Source organism: Seriola aureovittata, chromosome 15, assembly GCF_021018895.1.
Source record: "Seriola aureovittata isolate HTS-2021-v1 ecotype China chromosome 15, ASM2101889v1, whole genome shotgun sequence".
Lineage (NCBI taxonomy): Eukaryota > Metazoa > Chordata > Actinopteri > Carangiformes > Carangidae > Seriola > Seriola aureovittata.
The window spans coordinates 23,625,589-23,643,613 of NC_079378.1; the positions used below are offsets into that span (position 1 = coordinate 23,625,589).

General features: G+C 40.8%; 1 protein-coding gene across 5 annotated transcripts in view; it reads left to right on the forward strand.

Moving 5' to 3' along the window:
• ncor1 (nuclear receptor corepressor 1) overlaps positions 1-18,025 on the forward strand; it is a 51,419-nt gene that overhangs the window by 979 nt on the left and 32,415 nt on the right. For all 5 annotated transcript variants that reach the window (XM_056397728.1, XM_056397729.1, XM_056397730.1 and 2 more), the window contains exons 2-14: positions 2,033-2,222; positions 5,991-6,085; positions 6,285-6,492; positions 6,733-6,915; positions 8,690-8,803; positions 10,777-10,833; positions 10,945-10,997; positions 11,726-11,792; positions 13,642-13,814; positions 14,817-14,907; positions 15,160-15,338; positions 15,502-15,556; positions 16,096-16,197. In XM_056397728.1, coding sequence (XP_056253703.1) covers positions 2,112-2,222; positions 5,991-6,085; positions 6,285-6,492; positions 6,733-6,915; positions 8,690-8,803; positions 10,777-10,833; positions 10,945-10,997; positions 11,726-11,792; positions 13,642-13,814; positions 14,817-14,907; positions 15,160-15,338; positions 15,502-15,556; positions 16,096-16,197 — 1,488 coding nt within the window. In that variant the 5' untranslated portion in view covers positions 2,033-2,111. The remainder of the gene's footprint in view (positions 1-2,032; positions 2,223-5,990; positions 6,086-6,284; positions 6,493-6,732; positions 6,916-8,689; positions 8,804-10,776; positions 10,834-10,944; positions 10,998-11,725; positions 11,793-13,641; positions 13,815-14,816; positions 14,908-15,159; positions 15,339-15,501; positions 15,557-16,095; positions 16,198-18,025) is intronic.

Genomic DNA, 18,025 nt, shown 5'->3' on the forward strand with positions numbered 1-18,025 from the left:
TATCCTGCACACTTAGTTGCTTTGAATAATCGAAGAGACAGGGACTTAAAGTCTTGCTGAACATGGAGGATGCTGTGATGCAGACTTGAACCCAGGAGGTCTCTATTTGTTTTAATATGTAAACAATGTGTTTTTAATACATTGAGCAAAATTGTAGGAAAGACCTCACTTGAATGACCAAATCATTCCTAGCAGCATGTGCAACAATTTTTGTTTCAGTGATTGCCAGGCATACTTTTAAATATATGGTCAAAGCCTCACACTGCAGTTAAAGTTCCTGATCAGTTGAACTAAACTCAGGCAAGAGAAGATTATGTAGAGGCAAATTAGATCAAGTGTAGAAAAACAGAACAGTAAAAATAAATCATAAAAAAGTAGTTGTAGTATTTTGAGGCAGTTGTAGTGCTGCTGGTTGCTCTTTCAGAGTTTGGCTCAGTGTCAAAAGGTCTTGTTGAAGATGAGTCTTGTAGGCTATACCTTTTTAAGAACCAGCTTAATTACCATGTGTTGAGGATATGGGACATGACAACCTTTATTACTGTTTTTATGGTTTACAAAGTTATATCACTGTAAATTAAAAATGGAAAATCTAAAAAAAAGCTCTAGTTAATGGTTAAAAAAAAAAAAAAAAACACCTACCAGCAGCATTGACTGCAACTGTTTAGTTCCAAGTGACTTTGTCAAGATACTGTTGATATTTTTTAGTATTTCTGAAATTGTGAAAGTGCATTCAATTCTGGGACCCATCAAATGCTGTGGCCTGTGGATTGAAAAAAAATAACGGCTTCCCACCCTGGTTATGGCGGCAGTGGTTGGAGCTTTTCCAACCCTGAAGTTAGCATCATAATGCCTTGGCATAGTGGTCATGCTGTAAATCTTTCAGACCTAGAATAAAAATGACATAGCCAGAGGAACACAAATTCACACAAGAAAGACAAAAAACCAAGAAACGCCAGTGATGTTGTTTATTCTAAACCAACACACAGAAACCTTTAATGGCAGCATGTTTTTGTCACCTATAAAGATTTCAGACTGAATACAAAATGAGTGTTTGTTCTTTATTAGCAGACAGTCATCATATTAATTACATTCATATGCAATTGTTTTGAATAAGCACAATATGTTTGCGCATAATGCTGCCTAAATTGTTTGTTGGTAACTTAAAATGGTTATATTCAACACATCTGCAAAATACGACTGGCAGCGTCTTTGCTGATATGTTTTAACTGAACTTATCTGCAAATGTTTAATGGTCAAGTTTTTTTCTCCAATAATACACACATGTGGTGATTTTAGGATAATCGAGGCACGATGAAGGCAACTAAAACATCTCAGTTAAGGTTGAGGAAAATCCGAATGTTGACTGTATGGAGGGAATTCGAAAAGTCTTGTCTCTGGTCATGCAACCAACTCACAAAGCTGGCATTTTTGCACATTTGAGCTGATTGATGTAACAAACAGTCCACATTCAGACTAATAACAAGCCATCATCAGTCAAATCATATTAACCCAGTTATGTGTTCAAAGAACAAGGCCCTGTTTTTTTGGGTATTTTTTTTCCACCCACAGAACGACTGTCTTGGTGTTTTCTAGAGCTGCAGCTGCACAGTGTGGCCTAATGTTTTTTTAATGCACCAGTAGTTCCAAGATTGTTTCTGCACTTTTGGTTTAAAGGCCTTGAGTTAAATTAACACCCCATAAAGTAAAGTAAAGGAAGAGCTGAGAGGGGTGTATTTTGAATTTGATTCTAAACTGTTTCCCACTCTGGCAGTGGGAGCTGACATGAGCAGGTCGGGGCTTTGGGCCTGTATTCACCTGCATTGAAACACAGAGCAATATTTAGGAAAAGTTGAATATGTAAGAAGAGATGAGGGGCTGCACTGACTGTGTTGGTCAAATAAGATCTGTGTTTTAATCAATATACTATCATATGGGAGATTTGTGGCTGACCTGTGACCTGCTTTTATATATTCTTCGTAATGTCTAAAATCTGACTTTAAAAAAATGAATCTATGTCTCTGTCTTGGGCCAGGTGGTTTGTGTCTCCAAACATGGTCTAGCTAAAATCTCTGATCCGTGAAGCCGCAGCAGCCCGGTAGCACTGAGCCAGGATGTCCAGTAGCTCGGGCTACCCCCCCAGCCAGGGGAGCTTCAGCAGCGAGCAGAGCCGATACCCACCACATTCTGTCCAATACACCTTCACCGGCACGCGCCACCAACAGGTAAATCCTTACTTCTGCTTTGCTGTATCTGAGCTAACAGTCATGTTCGTCATAATTGGGTCAGCGCTCTTGTTGCTGTTGGCTTGTACAGTATAAATGACTTAACTCAGAGGTATGTAAATGTATGTAATGTATGTAAATACATATCTATGAGTAATATTGATAATAATAAAACTTTATCGTATAAGTGTGTTGCAGATAAATATCGACAAATGGCTTCAAAAACAACAAACAATGAGCATGGGTTGGACTCAGCATGTTTTGGGCTGGTTAAATGTAAGATTTTATATGTGATGAATCTTAAGGTATATATTTAATTTTTATTTTTGACAGTATCTTATTGCCATAAAGGTTTTTATTCCAGTCAGAGCCGCACACTGGTGTAATACTTTTGCTTTCACTTTCGTACACTCAGCAAATCCAAATGTGGAAAGAGGTAGGCTAACGTTTGAAATACAAAGCATCGTTCCTTTTCTCCTCTTAATTGTGATTCGGGGCTTTATTGAGACAGACTAAAAATAACAGCGAGGTTAGGTTCAGACTTGGCAGGTTGAACTCAGACTTTTAATTTCAGGCTTGTGAGAAGCATTACTGATGATTGCATTGAGTGATTGCTATTGTATTTTGTTGTCGGTCTAACAAAAAAGTTCATCTGTATACTGCAAGTGTTGCTGCAGTTTTGACCTCTTGAGACTTTTCCTTTCTCCAAGCTCCTTGGAAGTAGGTGAAGTTGTGCCAGAAACCTCTACTTTGTGGCTCTACCTGTGTTGACATTTAATCTGAATAGTTAATGTGTGTCTGTTGAGGTCTTTGCGATGGATTCGCAGCTTCACACAGAAAATAAATCAGAAGTCATGACTCATGCTAGCTCACCATTGTGGCTTCAGCCTTGGGGCGTTCAGTTGCCCGAACCAGGCTGCAGCAGCATTTTCACTTGTACGCAACCTGCAAGTGAAATGTGATGATTTTCTATGAGTCACTTGCTTGTTGTGGTGGAGTTACTTTCAGTGTAAATATTTTTTATTGATCCTGGTTTCATCAATATTTTAAGCTTAAAACAACCGTCACTTCCTGTGAACAAATAGTTTGATTTCAATATTTGTCCAGTTGAGACGTGTTTATAGATTTATAAATCAAACTGTAGAATTGAATGTTTTGGTTTTTTTGTCAATTTAAAATGTAATTAAGATGAGAAATGTTTATAATATTGTGACTAGTATTTAATTCCAGCACACTTTCCAGTTGCATGCTGATTTGAATGTAGTGAATATTGGATAATGCTGTTACAGCTGTTAGCCGTTTTGGTTTCCAATTCTCAGAAGCAGACTTTCAGAGAAAACTGTCGAGGGTACATTTCTGAGCATTTGGACTGTTTGCTTAAATCTGGAACAAAACTGGAGTTTGGAAATATTTCCTGTAACTGATTTTGCTTGTCCAGGTTTGTTTGGAGGTCACAGTGTGCTGATAACATTTATGTGAAATTTAACCAATTGCTCATTGATAGAAAAAGGGTTTTCATCACTTTTCTTGACATCAACAAATTCATTTGGAGTCGTGCCACTGGTTTCAGTAATATCTGACTGACTGATGAGATGTTTGATTGGGGGAAGGGAGGGGGGTCTTGTTCCACTTCCATTTCCACAGTATACTGTTACAAATATGTGTTTTTTTTTTCTCACCTTTCCAGTCAGCATCCACATGATATTTGGGTATTCTGTTCTTATTCCAAGCTACATGGGAACTTCTTCTGTATTAACTGATAAATGTGTGAACCTTGAAGTAGTTTTGAATCTCTTACAATTAGATCTCCAAATGCTGAAATGCACACATGGATCCACCTTCCTGGCTGAGGCACTTCTGACACGTCATTGTAGCAGCTGCAGGGTCGTCAGCTGGGAGACTCCCTTCAATGATGTTTCGCTTGTTTAATCCTGGAACATCTCAAGGTGGTGGAGCATCAATAGAGATGTCTTGTCTCCGTACCGCCCTCTGCAGCCAGCCGTAGGATCCTTGTTTTCACCATGCGTTGTCCTTTTCCTTGGAGTCAGAGCCAGAAACTCTCTTGTTCTGCCTCCTCTGCTGAGCCTTCCTCAGCTCTGGAGCTTGTGATCCCAAGAGACTTCAGGAACCGCTGGGTGGATGCTCCAGTGTAGCTTCTGCAGCCAGCTTCTACTGGATAAGTGAACGCCCTCCACCCTGCCTGTGAGCACACAGCTAACAGCTCTCAGTACTTCCTTCCTCTCAGAGGCAGCCTCCATTCCCTCTTCCAGTAGAACCAGACCACGATATCTGGCTGTAGGGAGGTTGTGCTGATTTCTTGTAGGAACACCAACTGGCGTCCGTGGCTAGCTTACACATGACTGGGTAGTGGGGCCATCCGTACTGGCCCTGCGTCAATGCTGCCTTGTCGCCAGAAAGGATGTGCTGCAAGCTCAAGTTCAGGAAGTTGACATGTGTCCTCTGAGCTGTACCAGAGCTGCAGGTTCCAAGGAGTGGGAAGAGTATCGTACGTGGCCCGGAAGCTCAGCCTTGCTTGGGGCATGACTCGCATATCTACCCATGTAGCAGTCCTGTTGATCACAGCCTCCCAGATCATCCAGCTCACAGCTCTGATTTTATAGCTCGACCATCTTCACAACTTCAGAGATCACAAGGTCATTCCTTTCCTTCTTTGTGACTTTGTTCTCCATCCAGAACTGGTCCTACCTGGCTACAGCAATCCAACAATCTCCTGGTGTTTCAGTCCATTGATTCCCTGGTGTACTGTCTGCACTGCATTGCACTTGTGTCCTGTTATGAACAGACAGGTCAGGTGAGTCTCTAAGGAGATGTTGTCGTTCCTGGCTCATCTTCAGATTGAGAGACTGGGGGATTTGGATGAGCTGGTGGGGAACAGATCCAGGCATTTGCAAGATCCAACCAAATTACATGGAGATATGACTTGCTGCACGTGGCTGTCTGGATTTGTTCTCGGCTCATGGCCGAGTGCTCCACGTATCCAGAAACCCTGGAACGTCTGACTTCTGATGACAGGTGTCAATGTAGTTTGCCAGGAGGCAGCTGGTCATGCGCTTCCACCATCATGAAGAATATCTTACTTTCCATGTTTAGCAGGACGCAATCTTAGCAATCTCTCAGAATCCTTTTGATCATTCATCGCTGCAACACCAGTCCTTACCATGTTAACCGTGTGGTCCAACTGCCATCCCACTGTTATTAGATTGATAGATACAGGAAATGAGGTTGGTGGGGGGGTGAGACACTCAACAAAGGTCCCTGCTCAAACCCAAACTGGGGCATTGTAAATATACAGTCCATGCCTTAAACCCTGAGGCTCCTCAGACAGCGTTTAACGGGGCTCACAGCCCAACACACAATCTCTGTGGTTGTATACGATGGGAGAAGAAAGACTTTGAAGCTGAAAAGACGCTTCAGGTCACTGATATGTGTAAAGCGCGAAAAAAGCAGACAGTGTAGACAGATGTTTAGATAAAAACTGTGTGCGTCTGTTCCATCACACAGACGAAGACAGACAGTGAAAAGTTCAAACTTGCCTGATCGCCTCACTGTAAGCATGATTCGGTTGATTCATCTGAGGAGGGCTTTGTTGTAGCTGTAGCTTTGCAGGAACTCATGATGTTGTCGTTTTTCTTTTTCTCTCCGGTCAGTGGACCTGTCCATCGCTTTCCATACAGATCTCTGCCTCTTTCATAATGTTGTGACCTTCTGTTTATGAAGTTTTTTGTGATGTGTACCTCTTACCTTCAGGATTTCACCGTCCCAGACTATCGGACTCACATGCAGGATCCGCAGGGTCGGAGAAGACCATCTTTACTGTCTGAATTCCACCCTGGAACTGAAAGGTGAGGGCCTGTTGTCTAAGTGCATAGATTTGGGTTTATTTATGTATTGCAGGGTTTTATTGTATTGTAGTTTTTCCTCTTGCTCTCCACTCAATATTGCCATGGATGTCCTTAGATTAAAATGTGCTAGTCATTCATCTAGATAGACAGATGTGGCTTCTGATACATCTGTGACTTGACTGTTTATTCTGTTCTTCAGGCCTCCGGAGAGACGCCATGGCTATGAACAGCAGTTTCACTCCGTCACAGGCCAGCCTGATCATGAGGCCTTGGAGGCTAAACGCCCTCGCATGGAAACTGTTTCTGAGGCCCACATCTCTCGCACTCCCCCTTCTGCTGGGGGTATTGTCCTGCCCATGCCCCATTCAGTACAGGACAGCTTAAGAGCCACTGTGGAGGTCAAAAAGGTAGGTCTCAGTTGTTCACTATTGAACTAAACCATGGTTTACAGCCCTCTCCTCATAATGAGAAAGAACTAGTGATGTATTTCAGAGATTTGTATTGTCACCGTGTGTTTGTAGATACTATTAGGAATAAATACAGTCCCCACCAAACGGTAGGACCTGTTCTGACTCTATGACTGTGGATGTTTGTGATTTTGTGCTGCAGTTTTTCACAAGCTCAGTGGCCCTTTTTGTTTTTGCCAGGAGTCTCAGTTCACTGTCAAAGTGGAGTCCCCATCCCAGGGAGGAGCGACACTACACATGGTGGAAGAGCAGGACACTTCTCCCTCCAAACTGTCCAAAGAGGAGCTGATCCAGAGTATGGACCGCGTGGACAGAGAGATTGCTAAAGTGGAGCAGCAGATTTTCAAGCTGAAGAAAAAGCAGGTTGGTTACCCAGTGAGACCTTTTGTCTCTGAACATGCTTCAAACACAATGGGTGTTGTGTAAGAAAACTTGGCATAAGTAACAGCCTTTAAATGAAGCAGTAACCCGTGATACACAGAGGTGATTTTAGAACAGCAATGAGGAAAAATGTAAATGTCTAATTGCCTTTTTATAGAACAATGTGTAATTATAAACCACCATAATAAAGGTTGTTGTCTTCTAGTTGATTTGCGTCGGTGAAGATTTTGAAAGGACTGGTTTGACAGTGGCTGATGATCAACACAGATGAATGTGTTCAGGTGTCTGTTGTTATTTGAATTGAATTGAACCCTAACCCATGTCCGTTCAATCCAGGCACAATTTAAATACAAATATTGTTAATAGAAAAATGTACGTGAACATTGGCATAAATGGAAAAAAAGCCGCCGGCCAAAGGGGTAAGCACAGAAACATCATGCTGAAGTGAGCAATGTAATAAGCATAGCAAATTGAGCTCACAATTAAAATAATCAGTTTTATTTGTCAGTTTTACATCAGTGTTTGGGCTTCCTCCACTTCCTTCACTGAGAAACATGGAGTTAATGTGAACTGGCTCCACTCAGTGTTTGTGAGGAGGCTCCTGCAGGATAGCTCGTCTTCTCAGTGAGGAGTTTTTTGAGGCCACGTTCAGATCTGGTCTCGGGTGAGTTGGGGTGTGAACGCACCCAAGACGCATTGAGGTCACATTTGAGATCTGATCAATCAGACCTCACGGAGGTGGTCTGGGCCACATGTGTCCACATTCTTTTAGCAATGTGAATGTGTCCTGGCCACACTGAAGAACCGCCCACTCAACTGTATCTCTGTCCCAGTCTGATTAGTCCCACCACACTTTCATAATGAACTGAAAATATTTTACTATTAACACGTGTTTATTTGCATATAAAGCGGAGAAGTGAGATCTGATCGCAAGTGGTCAATCGAGACGTGATGTGGAGATGCATTTTAAAGTCAGGTGTGAACTGACAAACGTGGAGCTGACCACTCGTGAATCACTGAAGATGATGTTAATACCAGGTCTGATCAGGGCCTTAGGTTATCAGTTCACCTGGGCTATAAGATGCTTTTACATATCTATGAGTTAACAAGCTTGTGCATGTCATTTACTATATATTGTTTCCATTAAGGTGCTTTCAAAAACGTCTTATTTAGACCCGAAGCCTTATTGTTTTATCTGATCTTCCTGTCTGCATTAGTTCGTTTTTAATCTAATTTGCAGTCGTCTTCTTACTTCTATCTTTTCATAATTCCTTTTGAGGAGAGAATACCTCTCAGTTTTTCCCTCACTCAGGGATTTATTTGTTTATTTGAGGTATTTCAGGAACTCCTAATCTTGTCCCTGTAACCTGGTAGTTTACATAACCTTTAACTTGTAAACACTGCCCTACCAGACGATCGTTCAGCTTGTCTGTCAGTATCAGCATGGCCTCAAAGGCAGAAACCTTCAGTCCTGTTGAAAAAATGTTGTACTTGAACAAGCCTGTAGAAAATAATCAGATAATGCCTGCATGGGCCTCAGACACCAGGATCTAAGATCAGATCAACACTGTGTCGATGCATCTTTTTTTTTTTTTCCACCATTTGCTCTGTATGAAAATGAATACAGATAAAAACATTCAAAATGTTTAATTGGGTCAAGTGTAGAAGAACCGGCTCCACATATTTTCCCTGTGTGTATTTTGTGTGTCTTTTTTATTGTGTTCTATTGGTCAAAATGTTGTGTGTTGTCTCTCAGCAACAACTGGAGGAGGAAGCAGCAAAGCCAGTGGAGCCAGAAAAGCCAGTGACCCCTCCCCCAGTGGAGCACAAGCACCGCAGCATAGTCCAGATCATCTATGACGAGAACAGGGTTAGTCGTCCGCTGCACCGAGACACACCAGCAACAAGCATGAGTTCTCCTCACTTCCTTCTCTTCATGTTGTTTATGCTCTAAACAATTGCAGCTATTCTTTCTTTGTCATGTTTGTTTTTCCACTGGCCTGATTAAACTCCCTTAAATTGTGCAGCGAAGCACCAAGCTGAGAACACATGCTCTTCTGCCGCGTCCTCACAGCAGGGGATAACCGTGGTGACCGTGGCCAACCAATGGCAGTCTCCTCTCTCAAATTGAGTCATCTCGCTCAAAACTGATGGCTGCAAACGTGTCTTTAAGTCTGTCTGCGCTCAGCTCTCAGGACTTTTGTAGCTTCTAACTGAATCTCTGTGGTTTGGAGTTTAATTTCACTCCAACATGCATGGCCGTACGTTCAAATATCAGCCTTGTTTTACTGTTAACTGGTCGCTTTTGGCCGTACTTGGATCTGTGTCAAGTTACCACTGATTCAAACGGTTCGTGCCACTGCATCTTCACATTTAAGCTTTCCACTAGAGAACCAGTGGGAGCTGTGGCGCAGCTTTATCAGCTCAGCTCTGCGTGCGTATCCCCACTCCTGTCGAAAAACGGCATTTGGCATCGTGATGTTTTAATTTTCAGAAAGAATATTCAAGTGAGTTTCCTGATGAGACATGTTGCAATGCCTTCTGGTTTTTGCATTATTGATGTTTTGAAGGCAGGAGTGAGAAAATAAGTATGTTTTTACCACTGTATATTTTTGTCAGATATTTGCTGATTTAATTTTGGTTAATTTTTAAAATATTAATACATTAATAGTTAGTCGTTTCTTAATTAAAAATGCATGAATAAAAAACATTTGATGGTTTCAGTTTCTCAAATGGGAGGATTTGCTCTTAAATTATAGTAAATGTAATATTTTGGACTGTTGATTAGACAAAGTGAGATATTTCACCTCATGTTGTACGATATTGTTATGGTCATATTTCACTGTTGTCTGATGTTTTATAGGTCAAGTGAATAATCTATTAATCAAGAAAATGATTAGCCAGCAGATTAATCACTAATGAAAATAACTGTTAGTTTCCGCCCTTGAATACAATAGTGTCAAGTCATTATCTGTATGTCACCTGAACAGTGAGGGAGTGTGTGTTTATGGAGGTCACTGTAGTTCATGGCTGTCAGACAGTGTTGTGGTAGGAGATCGCTGAGACACGCCTTCCTTCTCAGTCAGCCGTTAACCCTTTAGGCTCTGTAGCTGCTCCAGCTCTGTACGCAGCATTTAGTCTGGCAGGCGGGGTTGTTTGTCTCAGTCTGTAGATGGAGGCTTATGAAATGTGAAAATGGTCTTGTATAAGCTGACAGTCTGCACTGGTCTTTGTCAACTGTATTAATTATGCTGCAGTGGGAATGTTCTTTCTTCCTTTTTTATTTTATTTGTCATATTACATTTATTACATTTATTTTTTTCTTGTGTCATGTTTTGCTCCTTTCAGGCCGGGGCAGCTGCTCATGTCTCATATTTATAAAATGTAGAAGTCTGATGCCTCAGTAAAGTAAAATATTTTAAAATTATCAAGCAAACATCCTTTTTTCTTCATAAAGGACTTAAAGCTATTCTCAGGGTTTATTTTGAGTGTTTTTTCTGAACCTTTCCCCTTTTATATAAAACAGATCACATCCCTGATCAGTAACTTAACTGGATGATTTAAATTTCTGTAAAGTGGTTAAATGATTTATCCAATGCATAGCCACATGTAGCTACTTTCTTAATTGAATGTTCCTTTATGTTCAAGCCAATAAAATGTCTCATAAACATAAAACACCATATCTAAAGACCAGTTATAACCCAGTTATGATAAAATACTGATTCTGAGATGGTATGTTTTTCAGATGAAAATGTTTTGTCTTTGAAAGTGCTCAGATTGCAGTCTCTCTTTACTTTTAGTAGGCTTTGTAAATATGTTGTCAACTCTTGTCTATTTTTCTAGAAAAAAGCCGAAGAGGCCCATAAAATACTGGAGGGTCTTGGTCCCAAGGTCGAGCTGGTAAGTGATCTTTAACAATATTTTCTGTCTTTGCTTGAGCTCTAAGGAAGAAGTAACGCTGAGCTGAGGAATAATCCTCTACCTGTTCCTTTTTTTTTTCTTTTTTCTTAGCCCCTGTATAATCAGCCGTCAGACACAAAGGTTTACCATGACAACATCAAGACGTGAGTATCTACATTTGTTCCACAGACCCATTTCATGAGCGCATGATGGTGCAAGAGTGTTGCAGCAGACATGATACACACCACAAATACAATATAGAAACCGTCCGAGCAAAGTGTTGGAGCTCAGCAAGATAAACCCGGCGGATAACTCTGTCTAATCTGATTGCTGAGTCACCTGATTGAGTTGCCCTACTGACACTAAGGAGAGTGATTGGGAATGGAAGCGAAAGAATGTACGTGTGTCGGCGTCAGGTGTGTTTTAAAGTAGGTGTGTGTTATGGGTTGAAGGTCATGCCGTGTAGGACAAAACCCTTATCAGTGTGCAGCATGAGAGCAGCCCATCTGGCTCAGTCTTTTATCGAGACAGACACCACCTCTGTGTGAATGTGCTGTACAGGCCACACTCTCAGGGTCAGCTCTCCCACTGTTATCTCCCACAGCCACCATCATGAGTAAACACAAGTTTTCCCAGTATTTTGTGTCTGCCACTTTGCAAATAAACAGTGATACGTTCAAGATATTTTTTGGCGGGGGTTTTGGAAAACAAATCAAGCTCTATCCCTGGAAGAATTTTCAAATTTACAAAGGCACTTTTGTACTAGTTTTGCACTCATTGATCTTCTCTGGTGAAATTAGAGGTTTCTACAAGGGCATTACTTTTTTATGTGTTGTGCAGTTTTGCTTGATTTCTTGTAAACACCACAATAATATGTGTTGTTGTATTTCAGCAACCAAGTCATGAGGAAGAAGCTGATTTTGTTCTTTAAGAGGAGGAATCATGCTCGCAAACAAAGGGTAAGTGTCCCTGCTGTTAAGAAACCAAGTTCCAGGTATTTCTGTTTGTGCTCTGGACACAACATTAGCGGCGCCATCCGTTCCCACGGCCACTGAAACAGTCATATCATACCTTACTGTCTGCACTCAGATGACTTCAGCTGAACAGGGGACAGTTAAATCTTTTGTATCTTCCTTATTTACCTGAAGCTACAGAATGCTGGCTACAAATTCAACAAACCACAGGTTTTCTGGTTTTAACATTTGTATTTTTTATATAATTAAATTCAGAAGGCAGACAGAGTGTAGCTTCATCTGACTCAAAGACCCGATCAGGAGTCATGCTAACAGCTCTGTGAGGCTGCACTTAGGCAAAGCTGTTGCTATGTGCTGAATGCTAACATCAGCATGCTGATTCAATAGGTATAGGTCATTCGTCTTATTGATATGTGATGATAAACCCAGGAATTGATCCAATTAAAATTCAGGCCTGATGATGAAAATTAAGTTGTTGAGACGTTTCACTGAAAACCTCAAACGTCTCATGGTGCTAGAGTCGACCTCCAAAGTCAGTAGGCTGGGAACCGTGAATGTCTACAACATTACATGGAAATGCATCCAATAGTTGCTGTGGTATTTCAGTCTCAACTAAACTAGTGGACCGACTGACCAACACTGTGATGCATTCCTTACGGTGACTGTACGACCAAATGGGAAACGCCTAGGTTTCCCCTGTTTGTTGAAAAATATTGTGTGAACCAATTACTGCTTTTACATAGAACAGAATAACAAATACCGTCACATCAAAGAGCAGATTTGAGCAATACATTGGTCAAACATCTGTCTTTCTGTCTCTCTGATCTGTAACCGGTGATCTAAATGCTTCTGAATCACCCCACGTTGAAAAATTTGGATCCCTTTTTGTATTGCAATGGCTCAGTGGGGCCCACCTTTGTCTGGCTGTTCCCTGTCAGGGTCAGACAGACCTTTTGGACTCTGAACAATGGCAGAGTGCACATGGCTTCATGCCAAGAGGAAGGTGAATTGTTTGTCCCTTGCTGCACAGAGTGGAAACGAGGGTGTATTGTCCTCCCAATGCAGGAGTCTTTCCATATTTTCACTAAACATTTTAACTCTTGTGCCTCTGGAAATGAGTTTGATTGTAGTTTCTTTTTTTTTTTTTACATGTGTATGTGATTAAAAATTAATCTGTAACAAAATGGCAATGATCTTATGAAAGCTATTTGTAAACAGAATAGTTGCATCAGAACAAATTTTGTCAGGGTCAGGGCACTGCCTTAGGCAATTCGAAAGACAAACACAAACCCACAACAAACACAGCCAGCTCCTGAGCAGCATGTTCTCCCTCAACTCTGCAGCTCTCACCTCAACTTTCTGCCGCCTGTCTGTAGTTGTTTACTTTAGTTCTCATGTTCGCTTTCAAAGATAAACTGTAACACTGATTTCACCAATGTCTGTAAAAAATAAAATTCATGTTCGCCTACACTGCCTTTAGAAAAGAGACATGTCACGGTCATTGTTGATATTTAACCTGATGGTTTGGTTGTAATACCTGTGTTTCCATTATTTGCATCTATTTTGCCTCTTCTCTACAGTGTGCTAGCAACATATTACACCAACTGTACCTCCAGCATACTGAGCTCCATCCTGTGCTCAATCAGACACATGAGTTTCTCACCTCCAGAACTTCATAACCTTTAAAAAAGTTGTATATAAACAGTGCTCCTTTGGGTTCAAAAACTCAAGATAGCCCTTATTTTAAGTAATGTACACTGGGGTAACATTAAGCATCTGAAGACGCCCTTTTAGTCTGTATCACAGACCAGCATTTTTCATGCTGTGTGCGCAGGAACAGAAGATCTGCCAGCGCTATGACCAGCTGATGGAAGCGTGGGAGAAGAAGGTGGAGCGAATGGAGAACAACCCCAGACGCAAAGCCAAGGAGAGCAGAACACGGGAGTACTATGAGAGGCAATTCCCTGAGATCCGCAAGCAGAGAGAGCAGCAGGAGCGCTTCCAGAGGTAACAGCATTTACCTGTCACATACTGGGGCACAACATACGGTTGGCTGTGATTGGTTCTTTGTTCAGAAGCACACTGATATAGTTCCTAAAAACGTCAAATATTCGCATTGGAATCAGTGACTTCTCTGGAATTTTTGTACAGTATATTACTTCAACATTTGATCAATGAACAGAGTTGTTGCTGACAAATTTTCTGTTGATTGATTAATTGTTGCATTTCTAATACAGACGCATAATTGGCTGGTGGAAGGAGATTTACTGTACTCCATTTGATTTACTTTATGGGATACTGGATGACTTGTACTTGAAGAAAGCAGTTTCTCAGTCTGTATCTCTCTGAGAAATTATATGTTTATATTTATTTTCTCTATCATCATAGTTTTATAGCCCAGTACTACTTCAGATTTTATGATGGAGTGGAATATTCAGCTAGCAGTACATTAAGCCATCACAGCACAGGGCAGGAGCCACTGTTATGTGAAGGTGGTCAAAGATGGAGGGACTAGAGTGAAATCGTATTCTGGCAATCTATTGATGGTTTAATAATTGACAGTAACTGCAGCCACCCAGACATTAGGATATCTGTTCAGCTATCACCTAAATGGAGGGCACTAGGTGTGTGTGGTGGCGGCGTACTTTGGGCAGAAACACTGGCTGTCTGGGTGGCTCTGGAGAGGGTGGGAGACGGGGTCAGGGTCCAGCGTCTGGTTGTTGCTGAAGCTGATGCTTTGTGCTTTCATTGAAATCTCCAAGTAAGAGTTTGCATGTCAGCACTGTTTATGCAGACTGCCAGACCATGAAGGAGGAAGCAAGTAATAACTGGCCAGAGAGACTTTCATTCATTAATAATGGGTACAGTGATTCTGCTTGTTAACAATCTGACTTGGTTTTGACTGGAAAGGAAACGACTGTGAATAAGTAATTGAAAACTTGGAAATATTTGTGCAGCATAGACATTTATTTAAATGTGTTTTAACATTTGTAACCCCGTTTTCAACAGAGTTGGACAAAGAGGAACAGGTCTTTCTGCAACAATTGCCAGAAGCGAGCATGAGATTTCTGAAATCATAGATGGCCTTTCTGAGCAGGAGGTGGGTACTAACTATAGAGCCTTTGAAATATGCTGCCGTGTAGATATGATATGCCTTACCTAGAGGAGAACAGTCCATACAGTTTGTGTTTTTGAAGAGGTGGGGGGTCTCTGTAGAATTTCTCTTATTTCATCATCATGAGTGTATATATAATCTGCATAAATCTCTCAAGTAAAAACAAGAACAAGGGAACAAGGGAGAGGGTTCTCTGTTGCAGTAACTACAGCCACTTTCCCTGTCCATGTTCCACAGAACAATGAGAAACAGATGAGACAGCTGTCCGTCATCCCTCCCATGATGTACGACTCCGAGCAGAGGCGAGTGAAGTTCATCAACATGAACGGCCTGATGGACGACCCGATGAAGGTGTACAAAGCCCGGCAGTTCATGAATGTTTGGACCGAACATGAGAAGGAGATCTTTAAGGAGAAGTAAGTTGTTTTTGTTTTGTGTCTGTCAGGACATGCCTGAGTCGCAGCTCGTCCCCGTAAATCTGAAGTGCAGAGATGGTTTATGGACCTAAATGTGAGCTTGCACTTGCACTGATGTATTTTTGGCTGTGGCACGTGATTAACAGCTGACGTCTCTTTGCAGGTTTGTCCAACACCCTAAGAACTTTGGCCTGATTGCCTCGTATCTGGAGAGAAAGGTAAACTGCTTCTTGTATTTTCACATGTGCCAGTTTTTAGAATATATAGCAGGATTTAATGTTATTGATCTCTTGGGTGGTACATTAAATACACTCTCTCCCAAAGTCAGAAACACACGACTCTTCTGGATTCAGGACCTTAAAGCTCTATGGTCACTTTTTCATGGTAAAATATAAACTTAAAAGTTTTGATGTAATTAAGTATTTAGCTTTAATTATTTAAGCATTTGTCATAAAACCCCTTTAGACCAGTTTATTTTGATTTATTATGTACAAGGTATTTCTTCATAATGAACAGAAATATTAAGATCTGCTCTCTCTGGCTCCCCATTGCTCATTAGTATTAGCCATATCAGCTCTAAATGTCCATCTGGATGATAATAAACCTGTTAGGTGTGTGGTTTCTGCCTCTGGAAGATGGTTATTATCAATATGTTGACTATGATACTGCACAGGAGTAATACATATGAAGTTTTCATATGAGCACAAATGAAAGGAAATAAACAAATGCTTGAATAGGTTGCAATTTCTTGTTTCAGTGTGTTGCTGACTGTGTCCTGTATTATTACTTAACCAAGAAGAACCACAACTACAAGACGTTGGTGAGACGGAATTATGGACGCCGGAGAGGAAGGAACCAGGTAAGCCTCAGACTTTATGAAATGTAAACATGAAAGCTCTTTTAAATGATTGGAAAACCGGTTCTCCTGATGGATAAAATGACATTAAAGTATAAAAGATGACGAAGTAGTAAGTCCAGTTCTATTTGAAATTTCTGTTTGCAGCGTTGGGTTTGTCTGGCTCGTTTGCCAAACCTGTTTCATGTTTGCTCACATTTTGTTTGTGACGGATATTCTGCGTGTCTGCCACATTTCAGACTCACATGCCACACCTATCTATAGTGTTAAGTGGTAAGAATTTGGCATCCACATCGCTGGCACTATTCATGGCGTGGAGTGAGCGAAACAGGAAGCAGAGTGGGTACCCCCCAACTTTTCTTGAATTATTAGGATTATTAAGAAATTTTTGGATTATTGTGACACTGCTACAGTATGACTTGCTTGAGAGTCAGTTCCCCTAAAGACAGTCAAATAGATCAGATGGAGCTTTTATTGTATGAAAACAGGCGTTTGCACATTTGAGAAAAAGTTCAGGATTAGAAAAAGTGACGCTGTTGCTCCTAGTAAATTATCATTTGTTGAAGTGTTGAACTTTATGATAACACTTAATTGATTAATTAGTTCATACACAGAAAATTCAGTGTTTTGAAATTGGATTCATTGTTTAAGATTTTAAACACTCATTCTTTCCAACTTGTCAATCAAGGGGATCAGCTGCTTTACCTTGTTTTATGTGATGTTAAACTGAATATTTTTAGACCGTGAGACCGACAAAAAAAAGCAGACAAATATTGGAAAACATCACGTTGAGCTTTAGGAAATTGGGACTGACCGATTTCTTTTATATATAAAACAAATACTTGATTAATCAACCAACAAATGAATCAATAATGAAAATAATTGTTAGTCGCAGCTGTTTTTTTCAAACCCAATAAAACAATTATGATGTACCACGTTCTGCTCCTGTGAACAGATTCAGCAGAACAAACACAGTGGAGACAAAAGGCTGGGGCAAAGGTGACATTCAGAATATATAAACTTGGGACACACAGTTAGAAAAATGAATGTGTAAATAAAAACATACATTTATTAATGATGTAATAATACAACAAAGATAATGGCAAAAGAAGCACAAACTAAAGCTGCAGCAGTCTCACTGAACTGAACAGTTTCACAAAAATCAGTAACAACTAATGCGAAGGAAATTAAATAATTCCATATTTATTGACAAATGTAGGAGATGATATGACGGTCTGGGTCTCTACACAGATGTGTTTGTCACGGTATCAAGCACAGAGACGAACTGGATTCGCCTCTCCCTTTAAAACCTCTGTGTGCCAAAAGTGAAAATTACAAAGTGACAGCTATGAAGATATGTTGTTGTGCTCTTCAGGGTGTTACGTAATTATTGTCTTTCCCCCAAATCCAGTACAAAAAGAAACACCATCTCCCAAGCCTGTGTTGAGGGATATTACATTATTTTTACTCATCCTGGTGGATGTTTTCTTCTTACTTCACTGGTGCCACAGTCCTAGTACAGTACATATGCTGTGTAACCCAATGGGTTGGTTGTAGACTGTTTCTTGACATAGGAGGAGGTGGAGAGCACAATAATTCATGATTACATCCTAAACTCAAAGACAGTTCTTCTTCTTTTACTAAGTGACAGGTACAATTTCTTCATGGACGACTGATCTCCGCAGTGTGGAAGCGTTGTCTTTCTGTGTGTAGCTTGTGAGCTAATGATTCTGTAGCTTACTGAAGACTATCTCTGTGTGTTTTTGGACTTCTTGGTCATTTGATATGGCGGATCAGTGGCAGGTTGCTTTATGTGGGTTTTGTATGAGAG